This window comes from Maniola hyperantus, chromosome 14 (assembly GCF_902806685.2).
Source record: "Maniola hyperantus chromosome 14, iAphHyp1.2, whole genome shotgun sequence".
Taxonomy (NCBI): domain Eukaryota; kingdom Metazoa; phylum Arthropoda; class Insecta; order Lepidoptera; family Nymphalidae; genus Maniola; species Maniola hyperantus.
The window spans coordinates 4,031,337-4,047,973 of record NC_048549.1 but is presented as its reverse complement, the minus strand read 5'-3'; the positions used below and the strand labels follow the sequence as shown (position 1 = coordinate 4,047,973).

General features: G+C 36.0%; 1 protein-coding gene across 2 annotated transcripts in view; it reads left to right on the top strand.

The window, feature by feature from the left end:
• LOC117988353 (allatotropins-like) overlaps positions 1 to 16,637 on the top strand; it is a 36,843-nt gene that overhangs the window by 6,582 nt on the left and 13,624 nt on the right. For both annotated transcript variants that reach the window (XM_069503003.1, XM_069503004.1), the window contains exon 2: positions 14,488 to 14,649. In XM_069503003.1, the coding sequence (XP_069359104.1) occupies positions 14,490 to 14,649 (160 nt within the window). In that variant the 5' untranslated portion in view covers positions 14,488 to 14,489. The remainder of the gene's footprint in view (positions 1 to 14,487; positions 14,650 to 16,637) is intronic.

The following is a 16,637-nucleotide window of genomic DNA, read 5'->3' as shown; positions in this document are numbered from 1 at the left end:
GGGAAAAAAGTAAAGAGCCAGAATAAAGCTGAAGACATTTTGAAAATGTAGACTAGAAAATCTTTTAGGACCACGAAAATCACACCATGGAAATCTAAACATATATTATAATAATACCCCACTAAGCAAAAAACCGTGCATTTATGGTGTTTTTTATGATTCATAGTTCAAATCATCAGTTCAAAAATTTATTGCCCTAGTTTTTAAGGTAGCCTTAAAAAATTAGATTACCTAATCAATTTTTTTTTCTTTACCCGTCTTATAATCAACCGAATTTGATATTAATCGAGAGCAGAAATTATAAGGCACCTACAATATGTGATGATAGTGATTCTAACGAAACATACCTAATTATAGGAAGCTTTAGATTATGTTAATATATAAATGTAGTATAAATTAATTTATTAATTAAACAACTAATAAAAGTGAAAGTAAAAAAATAAAAAAACTTAACTACGAAACTAAAACACGAAAGAAACAGTTTAAAAAAGTATCTGTTAAAAAGAACAGTCGAAACCGAAGCAATGGAGTTTTCAAGAAAGCAGAAAGTATTTTTTTTATTACAAAAGTGGCAATGCCGGATTTGACTAACAGTAAATCCTTATACCTGCGTAGTTTCTGCACCTTAAAAACGATTCATGGTGCTACCAGCAGTGTTGCTACTTTAATGTGGTCTGAAAACATCAGCTGCAGCGAAAAGGTGATAAATCACAAGCTTTATGCTAAAATGCAACATGTACCTACGTGGAGTAAGATGTAATCCATGCACAAATAGAAAAAAAAGGGAACAGCTGAAAACAATGCAGATTACTAAACTAAGAGATTGGTCACAGTTTACAAGAACATCCGGTCACAGTTTACAAGAACATCCGAAGGAACAAAACTTTTTGATATTAAGTTTGATTTGGCACTACAACATATTTTTAAAGACCACATCCCTTTACAAAGGTGATATATCAGGACCGTTTGTTATATCAAAAAAAAAAAAGAACGGCGGGGATTTTCAGATTTCGGAATATATTACCTGGCTACAACTAACGCAATAATGTTGGGTGTTATTATTTTATAAAAACTACTTTAAAGAAGACTTTTTTGTATTTCATTAGTATGTTATAGGTACATATAAACTTAAAATTCTTCCCCGCTTTCGCCCAATATACGACATAGGTAATGAGAAACCATTATCCACTGTAAAATATAACCAACTTTTGCTGACCTCCATTCTTACTTTACGTACCTAATCATTATAAGGAAAATCAGGCTATATATAATTCCACAAAAATGTTTGGCCCACTGTAGGTTTCTAATTACTTTGTAATTTGTTTTCCAATTTTTGGCCGTTGTTTTTAATTAATGGGCTTTATTTGTGAATTTGTAAATGTTATTTTCATTCATTCAGAAGTCACAAGGTTTACACGGATGCAATGGTCAGACTGTCGGGCGAATGCAATTATTATGTTTCAGATCTAACTAATCAGTTTCAGAAAAATCAGATAGGTACATTGTTGCTATCTCACAAAACTCCTAAATGATTTTTGTGAGATAACTACTGTGATCTTTTGTCCGAATATTACTTATGTATAATCAGTTAAGACGTATTATGAAATATTAAGTAATAGATCCGACTTTTATTTCAAATTTGTAATAGTAAAAATTGCAGCCATAAAGTCGGTTTACAACTTATGCTCACAATTTTTTAGCACAGTTACGAATTTTACCAGCATAAAGTCGCATATCGTCCATTTTGAAGAAATTGTGAGTTTATATTTTATTTATTAATGATAAAGTATTTCTAGTAATGGTTAATGATAGGTACAGTTAAGTGTTAAATATTACAAAAACAACTGAAATTGTATCTCTAGTAGTTTAGAAATTATGACCCGATTTCCCTAGCATTTTTGTTTTGGCTCTCCTGAAAAGTAGCAAAAATCCACATCCGACCTTATGATACTAGAGTCGAGAGTTATATTTTTCTTTTGTTCTAATTAATTAATTTAACCTAATTAATCTCATTACCAATATACCTTTATCTACGAAAAATTTAAAAATAAAAGTTCCTAGTCATTTTATCTTTTATAATTAAAATACTTAGTAGGTGCACTAGACTGTAATAAAATTATTAAGGCATTATTCAACTAATTAGCAGACGCAGCGAGATAATAATTTCTCAGGCGGAATTTTAAAAACCTTTGTGTGAGTCTACGTTCGAAGAAAACAGAAATCTCAAGTTTGTACTTACTACCTATTATACACCTAAAAATACCTACTTTTTAATTCTACTGTCACTTATTTATTTAATGATTGATGAACAACTAGCTGATGCGCACGACTTCGTCCGCGTAGACTTAGGTTTTAAAAAATCCCGTGGGAATGGAAATTATTTGATTTTTCGGGATCAAAACTAGCCGATCTCACTTTCCAGGTCCTTAACTACACCCATGGGAAAATTACGTCGATCCATTGCTCCTTTTTTTCCATCCATTGATATATGGTTCGCTTTTATAGTATAGTGATACTTTATTACTTTCCTTAGTAAATATGTTTTTATTTTTTTATTTAACTAAGAGTAACGTAAAAAAGCTGTGATAGCCTAGTGGTTAGGACGTTCGCCTTCTAATCGGAGCTCAGGGGTTCGATTGCCGGGAGGGGGGGTGGGGGGGGGGGGGGCACGCACCTCTAACTTTTCGGAGTTATGTGCGTTTTTAAGTAATTAAAATATCACTTGTTTTAACGGTGAAGGAAAACATCGTGAGAAAACTTGCATACCTGAGAGTTTGAGAGGAGACCCGTACTCTGTAGTGAGCCGGCGATGGTTTGATCATGATGATGGTAATGATTATGAACGTGTCACACTGTCGCAATATGTAAGAAATTCTACATTTTAGAGAGAAGTTTCTTCCAAGGATATAACACTATAATAGGCTTAAATTTACCAAGCATGGATAATGTTTGTGAATAATATTATGTGAACCAACGCTATTTGACCAGGATCTACTTATTATTCTAAAATCTCTTCCGTATCCTAAATAATCACAAGGTAATTTATGATAACTTAGGGCGCTGTATGGATATTTGTTTAAGCGTATAGGAATAGCATAAAACGTATAGTACTTTTTTTTATACTTTATATTTGATAATAATAAAGAAACATGCAAGTATTTATCGGGAATTTTAGAAATTTTACCTCCAAAGGGATTAAATAGGGGATGCCAGATGTAAGTAAAAGTGTATGAAAGTCCGTCATATTTGAAGTTATATACATTCAAATTGGTACTTGGGCTTTCGGGTAAAAATAAAGGAGTAGGTGGGTACGTGTTTTAGGATTTTTGGAAATTCGACCTCTCAGCGATTTTCAAAATCCTACTCGAGCGAAGCCGGGGTGGACCAGCTAGTCGTCAATAATCCTCAACCCAAAACTTGGCTTATCCAGAAGCCTATTAAGCTAAAATGCCAATATAACATTGACATAATATTTGAACAATGTGATCCTTTAAGTTTGTCGATTGCTAAGTTTCAATTTCAATAGGTCAGTGAATATTATATATTACTTACCAAATATGCTATTTGTAAATACATAAAAGGAGAAACTATAAATACAACACTGATCTCTACTAATAGAAGTAAGCTGGATCTGCGATTGCCGACTTGTTTTTGAAGCAATTTGATTTTCGTCATTTTGTTAAAAGTTATTTAAAAGCATAAAAGGGACAGATTTATGTAAGCCATATAGCGCTGTCTCGTTTTAACAGTGTCTTAAGTCTGAGCAAAGTCTTAGCACGCTCTAAAGATTTCACCAGACTCCCAGAAAACGACAGAAAGTATTATGCACATGCTTGCGACAAACAGCAAACATCAAGCGTTGCCGTTCGATCCGATTGGCAAGCAAGCTATATCCTGTTGTTAGTGCTTGCCGATGCTTGCTGCATGTTGTTTGATGCAAGCATATGGCGGCACTATTACGATGTAAATAACAACACCTACGTACCTACATAACGATACACAGTAATTATAGTTTAAGTAGTAGTATTCTGTGCCAAAAAAGGAATGACGTAATCCTTTTCTCTACCAACATTAATATTTCTGGGTCGAAATATAAATGAAATGTCCCGTACTGTCCGGTGTTTGTAAGTTTAGAATATCACTTCCAGTTCCCACATGATTTATGTTAGTCGTCCTGTAAATTGCAGAACATCATGTTATTAAGTAATCCTATTTTGTTAAGTTCATTCGCAAGTAAGTTCGTCAAAGTTTAAAATACTAACCTCTCGCTTCAGTTTACAGAAGTAGGTAGGTAGGTACAATATTTACTTATATTTAATTTCATTCCATTTATTGAAATTGCTTAACTGTTACAAAAATAGAAATCTTACTTAATTTGGTTGTGTGTTTTGGTTCCGGCAGAATACCAGCGCTCAGGTTTTATTATTAAAAACCTGCAGCATTAATGCTGAGCTTGGGCCATTTCATCTTATGCCAAGTGGGTGCAAGAACTCATTTTAAGTAATTATTATAAGTATTTTATTACTAACTACTACATATTAACCATTTATTTTAAGTTTGTTAATATGCAATGCACAAGATAAATAAACTGGTTTTCTTTCTTTCTTTCTTGCTTTCAAAGTTCCACTTCCTTGCCCACCGCTATCATTAAAACCGCGGTCTACATGGTTGAAATGCATAATTTCAGCAAGAATCCGTCAACTATAAATTCTGCCCACCATAAAAAGTGTTTAAACTATCATGAGTGATTTTTATTATAAATAGGTATAATAAAAATCACTTTACTGCGGCTTTACTTACTACTCACGTGTTTAGTCGACGTCTCAACCGCGACGCGTTTGTGAGCTGATTTTTTATGAAAAAGGACCCCGGATGGGTTCAGAACTAGTCGGGCTTACGTCAACTAAACACGTGAGTACCTACTTACAGCCGGATTCTTCCATATTTATAATTAATTACCAACTTTAATAACCAACTTTCGAGCTAGGGGGATAGGAATTAGGATAGCTCAACCTTTAATTGAAACAAAGAAAAATCAAAAACCAGATAGAGCACGTTAAATTAACTTCAAATATATAGAGCAAAGTTAAGAAGAAAAGCAAACCGCTTCTGTTCAATTAAACCTTTCCACGAAGCTCCACGTTAATTACTCAAAGGAAATTCAATTTGTTGTCTGAGAGGGCAATCAACGGTTGCATTATGTTAAAATATTGTTTACCTCTATAGCTACTGTTACTTAGTTATTATGCGACCTTAAAAAAAGTCTAAAGCGGCAAACCTCTATAGAATCACTGTATGCGATCACCATTAGGTTATTGAATTTTGCTTAAAGTTTACTTAAAAGCGGCTGTGATGAGTTTTTATAATGAATATATACATATTGTTCGTATGTGTATATAATAATATGGGGTAATTCCCGAAACTAAGAGGTGATTCGATTCTGAAAATGTTTTCACCGATACAGCATTATCCCCAAAGGCTCTTAAATATTTCAAGCCCACGAATCCCCCAGCAAAAGTTAGTACATGTTTATACATCATAACTCTAGCAAAGTCTGGTAAATAGGTACTTATCCTACATGCCTAAATCAAACATGTGTATTAATCCTTTACCTACACAAAATCAGCTTTGATGCACTAATAGTTAGTGCAACTACGTAACTAACATGCATCGTACGCTTACTGTGGTGATAATTAGAGCTCTCTAGTCTCTCACTTGATCAGAGCACAGTACCTATAGGTATTTCAATGGTAGACTTCGCAAGATTGTAGTAGGTATTAAATTGTAATAAAAGCTGCCATACTCCTTGCAGGTTAGCCCGCTCCCACCTTAGACTGCATTGTCACTTACCATTAGGTGAGATTGCAGTCAAGGGCTAACTTGTATCTGAAAAAAAAAAAAGGTATGTTTAGTTTGCATTACGAACCAGTGGTAGATGCATCCGACTATTTGAAAGTACTTGTAAAAGTTTATTCGAATAAAAAAGATTTTTATTTTATTTTATTTTTATTTTTGTAGAGGTAGTGAATTATAAACTATTATTATTATTATTAAAGAACAAAAAAAAATCACAGACAGTAGGAAGATACAAAAGGCGGTAGGCCGCCTTTTGTAATATATATTATAATTTAAAAGGGATAGTTAGGGATAGTTTTAAAGGGGCCTACCCCTTTAAAACTATCCCTAACTATCCCTTTTAAATTACATACCTACTACTTATCAACTCGCTGGAGGTCATCCTACACTGCGCTTATCGGTACGCGGTCTCTTCACTTTAAAATACGTCTGCCTCACTAATCATCGGTTTTGCGACAGACATGACCTGCACTCAGCCACTTCAGTACCCGTAGTACAAGATTTTACGTATCACCAAACCAAACCAAATTCGAGAGTCGAAATACTTCCGCGTTACAGTAAAATGGACCTAAACAGCCTTGAATTGAAGTCAAATATTCAATGCCACTGATTTTAATTTTGCAATGTTTCCGCTTTGAGCGCTGGCTGTAGAAGTGTAGACAAACTTGAGCTTTAAAACAAGGCATTTAAGATCCAGTTTACTATAACGCGGAAGTATTTCGACTCTCGAATTTGGTTTGGTTTGGTAAGACGTAAAATCTTGTACTACGGGTACAGCTTGCTAATGAGTTAATCCTTAAATTAACTCAATTTCCCACTAAATCTATTAGAATTTAGAGGTCAATAGTTATGTATTGTGACAGAGAGTTACGTAAATAAAAATGTATTATGTAACGATATTAGTATTTCTGTGTATTTATTGTAATTTTCGGTAAAACCCTTTTAATGTTAATTGCCATACATATACATCGTCTTTTAGGTGTGTCGGCGCTAAGCGGCAATTTTAATTACAGTAAACCACTTCATACATTTCCACGGGGAATTATTGGTAATTTAATTATTTCATACTATAAATAATATCATACTACTGTTATCACCATGGAGTTGGAGTAGCTAGATACCGCAAGCCTCCCGAGCAGACGGTACCCGAAAGAGTCAAATAGGAGCCAAGTGCCCATTTTTATTTTTATTCTTCTACTAGCTGATGCCCGCGACTTCGTCCGCGTGGAAAGGTTTTTTAAAAATCCCGTGGGAACTCTTTGATTTTCCGGGATAAAAAGTAGCGTATGGCATTCTCCAGGTCTTCATCTATACCCATGCAAAAATTACGTTAATTCCGTTGCAACGTTGCGACGTGATTGAAGGACAAACCAACAAACCAATAAACCAACAAACCAAAACAAACACACTTTCGCATTTATAATAAGGGTTAACCTACTGATATTGCACGCCTACTAGCTATATCAAAAAATCGATCCTCTCTCTTATTCTGTTGTCTGTTGACTCACTGACTGACTGAATTGAGGTGCTAAACGAATTTTGGTTTTTGACTGTACCTACTGTGGGTATGGTTACGACCCAGTAAGGAGGTACCTACTGTACGTAGGTAACATAACTTATATTTTTTATTTTTGTAAACAAGTAAAAAAATATGTTTTTAAATCGTGGTGGCAAAATCTTGTACGCACAAGGGTAAGCGTCAGGTCACACGTCTACGCAATGAAGCTGAGATTTCATCATAAAATATCTTGACACCTTCTTTGGAACCATTGACGGAATGTCAATAGAAAGAATAAAATACTAGAACGCGTTTGAGAATACCGTATTCCTTTGTAAAAGGTAAGCTTTTTGAGACATCTTGACCATCCAGGGCGAAATGAAAATATTAATCATCATGGTAAACCTAATGACAGCTCACTACAGAGCACGGGTCTCCTCTCAGGGTTCGGCCATAGTCTACCACGCTGGCCAAGTGCGGATTGGCAGACTTCACACACCTTTGAGAACATTATACAGAAATCTCAGGCATGCAGGTTTTCTCAGGATGTTTTCTTTCACCGTCAAAGCAAGTGACATTCAATTACTTAAAACGCACATAATTCAGAAAAGTTAGAGGTGCGTGCGCGGGATCAAACCCCCCCTCCGATTAGGAGGTGGACATCCTAACCACTAGGCTATCACAGTTAAATTTTAATAGGATATAAAAATATTTCAGTAAGTAGGTACTAATACCGTACCCAGCATTAAAACATCTATACAATACCAGTACTTATTTTAAATTTATAAAACACGTCAAAAAATCTTTCAAATTACATATTCAGAAAATCATTTTAAAGAATCTATGTCTTCAGTTAAAACACACCTAAAGATAATGGCTAATTCTACCAGCCCTAATATTTTTCTGTGTGGCTATAAATTAGAAACGTACCTATCAAAAATTGCCTAAACCGATTGCAAAATTCGTAATGACATTTCTACTGTCTTATGTTATGCCTATACTGGCTACATTACTTAGTGAATAATTAAAGATCAGCCTAGCTGTAATGTGCGGAAATGCAGCCAGTATAATTGGCACCATTCCGTGCGGGCATGATTTGTACAGTGATAGATAAGACTAGCTTTAAGTATTACTGTAACATTTTCAATTAAAAGAATTAAAGCAACTTTACAAAAAATTAGGTACAACAGTAATATTCAACGTAGGAATAGCTTCAATTGTTTAATCATTTCTTTTAACCACCATAATTTCATAAGCAAAGCTGTAAAATAAACTTTGACGACGCCATGAAGTCCGGAGATAGCACGATTATACCTACTGTAACGACAAAATAAAATGATAACTAAGAAATATTTCTATTCTTACCAAGTAGCTTCCTTTTCATCATTTATTTTATTATGATTAACTACTCTCTAATTCTTAATAGGTATTATCCTTATTTTTATACAATAATTGACTTACTTACTTAAACTCAAAGCGTTTCTTTCGCGAATATAATATTGTAACGGAACATTTAAAAAAATAAACCATACGCGATAGAAGTCGCGGGATTTTCAGCTCCAAGTACTCTGTGGGAACTTAAAAATAATTCTTATTTAAAGGTAAAAACCCAATAAAATACAATATAAACTTAAAACTAAAATACTATAAAAAATAAATAAATGACAATATTAGAAAATTTATAAAATATATAAGTAATTTAAGTGTTTTAACACTTACAAAAATATAGCATTTTTAAGTTATAGCACGATGCTTGCCCGAAAAAAAAGGTAAGTACATTTGAATGAATTTACACACGATTTCTTCCGCGAATGCAACTTCTGCTCAATAAAAATAACGGGTAAAAACGTACGTACTCACAAAACACGTATCTCCTCAATTGGACAGCAAATGGAACGTAAATAGTTTAGGAACCTGCGTGTACCGAAACTGTCACTTACATCATGACAATTCGCATTGTAACACGAACAAATAATTTTGTATTTAGTATATTGAGGTAGGTAAACCCGGTACCCGAAAAATATTAGATAATAGTCGTTTTACTAGTGGACATTTGGTATGTATCAGATAGAGCCACATAGTGATTAAAAGATCCCAAAAAATTAAAATAAAATGGCACTATACGTTACGCTAAAAAATACACCTGGCAGCAACAGCTAGCATCCGGATGTAGATACAAGTTGATTGACTTGCTTTCGTGTTATATGTGCTTCATTTATACACTCGCCCCCGGGAACATATATTTGCGCAACGCTGCAGAGTTGAAAACGTTGAACCTTGTTATCACAGACGATATCATAGTACTAATCAGACTAGCCAAGTAAGCAGGATATTCTCAGATACATAATGTACAAACAAGACGGGTCTACGCTAAAGTTATTTATTCTCTCAGTCTCGTAGCCCGATGGGACGGTAATTCGACACGACTGGAGAGAGAGCAGACGCAGGACCGAAGGCTTCAAGTGCTCCCCGAGACATGGGTCCAACCATGGGACCAATTTTCCAACTCCGGGCTGCTTTCATGATTTCTTGTTAGAAAATCCCGTTACCTATTTTTCTCGATCCAGTATTAAGATTTCTGTGATAGGTACTTAATTTTATGAATGAGCTCAATAGAATATACGTGCGTATACTTCAGTATGCTTACGCTATTTACCCAGTGTCCCAAAACATACGTACGAATGACCTGTCAGCGCATAATATGGGTCCATGTCAAACACAGTATTGTAAAATTAGGTGGCACTTTGCACGCTCCACTTGCACTGTATGATTCGGTTGTTAAAGCTCTGAAAGAACTTTCAGATGGGGCCTATAGAAATTCTATTTATGGACTTCTTATTTTTTTAGGTTTGCAAACGATTTATCTTTTAAAAATAATAATATAATGAAATATGCATATTTCGTACGCAATTTCATAAGTTATTTTAAAAGATAGGGATAATACTAGTACTAGGTATGTGATATACCTATTTAAGAGAGTCTGTACTGAAGAGACGCTAAAGAAAAATTGTGCGCATGTTTTTCAGCTCTCGTAATTTCGCTTGATTTGTCTCTAGCATTTTATTGCGAGGCTTTATATAATCATGTAGATACATATTATGTACTGTAATTTAGAATTCAGCCTAATGTTAAATACTCCCCAGTCAACGGTCTAAAATTCAATATTTTAGACCGTTGACTGTGGAGTATTTAGTTCTCCGATATACATACTAACTTAATAATTGAACATCGCTGACATCAACTGATTACAGAAAGATGATAGAATTGTGAACTCAGAACCAAAGAAATTTTATGTACTACTTCGATGTAATAAGAATTATTACCTACTATGTCGATGCTCAGAACTCTATAATGCTATCTGGGGGATCAACGTCGGATGGAGAATAATAATGACTGTAAGAACTCTACAATTAATATTTCGACGCCATAACTGAAAACTTCGAAGTAAAGAGTATCAAAGAGCAAGTTAGTTTCAGATCTTCAGGTCCATTTCAGCGGATTGTATGTCGAGGCATTAATAACAATTTGCCTTGAGGTTCTGATGCGCCTTTTGTCAACGGAAACTTGATACTTTAAAGTTGAGATGTGACCTTCCAGTAATGCGTTATTAGAAAGCTTTATCAAGGTACCTACCTACATATATCATTACTTATTACCCACCTATTATAAAGAGTAGGTATTAGCAATGATTGAGAATAGGTAGGCGTTCTAAAATTCTAATACGACACGATTTTGTTTGATATAGTCCTTCTAATAGGTTATCTAATAATTTAGCTCAATGGTCAAACGAGAATAAAGGTCAAGGTGACCCTTTTGCTAGTTTGACCATAGTCGAATGGGGTCTTAAAATAAATAAAGGTATATTACGAGCAGGTATTTTTTTAAACTGTAGATACGTTTACATTTATTTTATCCGCTCGCCGTCTAATAGCCAACTAGGTAGATGACATCCGGATTAAATAGTTCTTACGGCTTCTCTTCGTCGGCATTTTTAATTCTACCTATTGTTTTGAAAATGAATAACTTTTTTTTATCAAGAACTCTCACTAGGGACTTTAATGGATTATGCTTTGTGGGAGAAATAACTTTTAACTCATGACCTTTTAAAAATAGCTTGCATTTTGCATCATTTTTTCTACCTGAAAGGTGCCGACGGGACCATATTACTATAAGCCTAAGATGTCCGTCCATCTGTCTGTCTGTCTATCTGTTAGCTGTAGTTTATCTCTTACCGGGCTGTATCTCATGGAATAGGTAGAGAGTTGAAATTTTCACAGAGTGTGCGTATTTCCTCTGCCGCTATAACAACAATAGTATTAAAAGAGACATTTAAAAAATATAATTTTGTGCGATGGTGCGAGTCCGACTCGCACTTGACTGGTTTTTTTGACGTACATAGTACATATTATATGTAATAATAAATCCAATAGGTACCTAGTTTTCCAAATACTTAGTAACTTTACTATTTTTTAACTGTGAACGATTTTATTTTATTACATCGAATTCATACACGAGTAGGTACCTACCTACCTAAATTTTTTGATAGTTATGTGATTTTGCTCTTGTCCATCTGTCAGAGTCTTATTCTTCTGAATTAGTGAACATAAATTACTTGAGTTTGGAGTTCCAAAAATTCTTGAGTGATGAAGTGATTTGCTAAAAGCTTTAATAAATTACCAATACCTACTAACCCTTTGAACAATTTACAGCCATGTTAGATTAGGTAATCGAGTTATAAACTAGTTAATTTAGCCTTTAAATCTAATTGGTCGTTATCTCAAGACGGCCAATCATCACTGCCATCGTCACGAACTCGTCTGGAAAACTTCACACAACTTTGCACTTAGTACCAACACGAAAAAGAAATAACGGGACCAATCGGACACCATTTACGAGGTTTGTCTCAAACTAAGTAGTAAGTACGTACAAATACAAATTGTAAGGATAAGAAACGGTACGTGCCACACAGCTCCTCTCAGTTTCCTCACTATGTTTTTTTTCACCGTTATATGTGATTTAATTACTCAAAACGCTTCGAAAAGTTAGAGGTGCGTGCCCAGAATTGAACCTCGGACTCGCACTCCGCTAGCACCGCTTTTCTAAGCTTAAAGTCTTTTTTTTTTTTTTTTTTTTTTTTTTAATAGATATAGCGAGCAAGCGAGCAGGCGGGTCACCTGATGTTAAGTGATTACCGCCGCCCATGAACATTTGCAGCACCAGAGGAGCCGCCGATGCGTTGCCGGCCTTTTAGGAATTTGTTGGTCCGCCCCTTGAATAACCCCATGTTATAATCTAGTGGGAACACCGCCGATGGGAGTTGGTTCCACAGTTTGCACGTGCGTGGAAAGAAGGATCTGGCGCAGCGGACGGTCGAAGTGCACCAGACACTCAGATGGTGAGGGTGAAATTCCTTACGGTGGCGCGCGGTGCGGTTGTAGAAAAAAGAGGGTGGAATGAGGTCAAAAAGCTCTTCAGAGCACTCCCCATTATACAGGCGATAGAACACGCATAGAGAGCTAACGTCTCTGCGGTGCTCCAGGCTTTCCAACGAAGTCTACCCTAGGGTTGCTTAATTTAGGAAACCCAGTGAGGTAACTGTACCGCTGAGACGGCATAGTAGTTTGCAAACTGCGTTCCTGTGCCGCCTCATCATGGCGTTGGCGGCTCCGCTGGGTTTTAGTGGGTATTCTGGTGTGTCAGTGAGTCCCACATACCTCCCCGGAAGAAAAGTGGTCAACTGCGTTGCTTCCGGAGAGGATGCGTTAAAAGCATTTACCAGCGAAAAAAAATAGGGTTTGCTTAATTTACTAAGGAACTCTAAAAAACTGTGCAATACCAACGTCACGTGTCGGCACATCTTCAAGCTAACAAGGCGCGGCGTACGTTTTATAGGTCGTCACCAACTTTAACACTACACTCGGACTTTTATTGTTGTTACCTGCGAACTACCGCACTTAGTAACTTTTATGTGTTTTTACACCAGATTTACTTTCCACTAGGTTACGGATGTAAACGCAAAATATATTGTAATCGATATGTAATGTGTACATACTTACTTATCTTCGACTTTTTCATACGCATTGTCCGATTTACGCAACAGAGATATAGTACGCGACAGCTCGAAATGGCAATCGGGTTATAAAAGGGGTACGTCGTCCGCGCTCGCCCGCACCTAGTTAGCGTGGGAGATGTGTGGGTGTGCCTCCCCGATTGCCATTTCAACCTGTCGCGTAGTATAGTTGGCTTTACGACTCTATTAACGCTTCGACTCAGGTTAAATAATTATTATCAGATATCTTCTTCTTTTTCTCTTAATATGTAGGTAAAACGAAAAGGTGACTGACTGCCTGACAGATCTATCAACGCACAGCTCAAAGTACTGGACGGATCGGGCTGTTTGGCATGCAGTTAGATATCATGACGTAGTTATACATCCACTAATAAAGACTTTTGTAATATAAAATAGGGGTTTGAAATTGGTGTGGTCCATGCGGAAGAAAAGAAAAGTCCAAAATTGTTCGGACCTATCCAGTTTCCAACTTGGGCCAGCGCATTGGACTGTCGCAACTAGGCTACAATATAATCCTCCTGTTCTACCTATTGATTTATCTACTGTTACTTGGTTAGACTTGTATAGTTGGTCTCTGATATTGGAATAAAACTGAATGTATTGACGCTTTTTTGCTGCCATGGACATAATGATATACTTCTATGGATAGCACTTGGGCAGTCGCAGACCTTACATGGTGAGGGCGGCCTATTAATACCCCCTGCGTACCTACAGTAGCCGGCAAGAAATATATATCGACCTTTAGAATGAGATTTCGTCTTTGTAGAGCGTTGCCTCTGTCACTTATATCGATGTGACGTTTTATCGGTCTTAACGACAGAGACAACACTCTACGAAAGCGGTATCTCTTTCTAAAGGTCGATCCTACAATATTTTCTGCCGCGTACCTACTGAACTATCGTAATACTTTCACTTTCTCACTTTTTCTTTCTTCTTCTCATCTAAAACTTCACTTTTTGTTTTGCTTTAAGGTTGAACAAGAGTTGACTTGTCATAAACACATGTCATAAAGTTCATCACTCACTATTACGGCCCAATAGTCACATACAGGTGTCTCCCACAGCTATGAACACCACGGTTTACCTCACGCTGGTGGTAGCGGCGTGCCTTTGCATCGCGGACGGCGCTCCTGAGGGCCGGCTGACGAGGAAGCAGCAGCGGCCCACTCGCGGCTTCAAGAACGTCGAGATGATGACCGCCAGGGGGTTTGGGAAACGCGCCGAACGTTAGTAGACACTCTACTTACATCAATACCCTTATTATCAATCAATCAATACCCTTATTATAAAAGCGAAAGTGTGTTTATTTGTTGGTTTGTTGGTTTATTTGTTTGTTGGTTTGTTGGTTTGTCCTTCAATCACGTCGCAACGGTGCAACGGATTGACGTGATTTTTTGCATGGGTATAGATAAAGACCTGGAGAGTGACATAGGCTACTTTTATCCCGGAAAATCAAAGAGTTCTCACGGGATTTTTAAAAACCTAATTCCACGCGGATGAAGTCCATGCCCAATCCGTATGCAATTTTCTAAATATCTAAAATGAATCAACAGTTCTAAAAACAAGACGTATCCACTGGCAAGTTTTCATGCAAAAGTTATCTCTGCTGTGCCAATTTTTGCATATTTTTATACAGAGTGCAAGTGACGTTGTGATCTTCCAGAGCTAACTTCTGCAAGTTTTATTACTAGTGGATACTTGCCATGGAAATATACTACATACTTATCTATGATTTTTACATTTTCTATTCAAAAACCTATTACCTTTAATACTACTTAATGATTAGATTATTTTAAAGATAACTAACTCATTTCAAGCAAAATTCATATAAAGTTATTTTTTAAATGTACATAAATAATTATTTATTAAACCTTGTACTTAAAAAAACTGATGTGGAACAATGTTAATCATAGACTGAAATAGAATTGCCAATCTCTACTCTCTTTTAAAATATTTCTCAGTTTTAAAATATCTTCAATGCGATTATTTTACTACTGTAAATCCGCGAGAGGTGAAAAGCTTTGAAAGGATTTTAATGCACTTTGTCACATTCTAAAGTGTTTAAGCTAAGCGCCCATCTTCCGCGGATTTTCGCAAGCTAAAGTAGACTAAGCTGTGAATGAAGCTGCTAATGGTGTGAAAAATATTTTTAATGTTACCAAAGCCACCCGACTTCCTTCTTTATTCACTTTGCTGCACAAGTAAAAAATATTGCACAGAATATTGGTTTATATCTAAAAAGCTCTCTGTTGTTTACTTACGTTTCTAATAGCTCTAGCAATGCATCCGGCGAGAGCGCTGGGCAATATACCTATTATTATGTATTGTAGGTACATGCTGCTTGCCAATTGCATCATAGTATCCTTTGATGTTTGTATAAAAACCCACAAAATTCGGCAAGTCTGCTTGGATAGGGCAAATATAGGTACGCCTGTGCAGAGTGCGTTGGTTCACCCCCAGGCGGAGCTTCGCGCTCGCCACCCTCCCCGGTGACGCTGTAGCGGCCAGTAGGGCCTACGCAGCATAGTTAATCCGAAACAACACACAAGAATGCGTTGGGCTCATGTGTACTATGCTAGCCAGAGAAAGCTTTTTAACGGTGCCGTCCATAAAGGTACCATAAATTAATTATTATTCAATTAATAGTGACGTTAAAATGACGTCAGCTTTAACCGTTAAAACCTATTTAATTACCAATACGTTCTAAGTTGGTATATAAATACTGCTTCATAATTTAAAGTGGCTTATAAAAGGGGTATCTTTAAAAGTTTAAATTATTCGCCTTAAGCTAACGCGTGGATCTTTCTTCGGAAACCGTAATAATATTTTCTCTTCAGATTAAACTAAAGTGAAGCTCAAACAGGTTATCTAATCTAAGAAATAATTTATCTAGCAATTTATAGAAATATTTTACTTATTTAAACTGCCGGGCCATGGCACATAACAGCCGTTGTGGGGGTGCTATATCGTAATTCGTAGCTATCTTTTTTATATCTCTTTGTTCTGAATAATTCGTCTGTTTATCTATCTTTTTTATGTCTCCACCTGAATAATAGATAAAATTTAAAGGATGTACCCACTGAAATGGACATGTAACAAACAATGTAATGTACGCAGGAAAAGGTTATTTATTAGATTTCATTACAGTTATTAACCGACTTCAAAAAAAGGAGGAGGTTCTCAATTCGTCGGAATCTTTTTTTTTTTTGTGCCG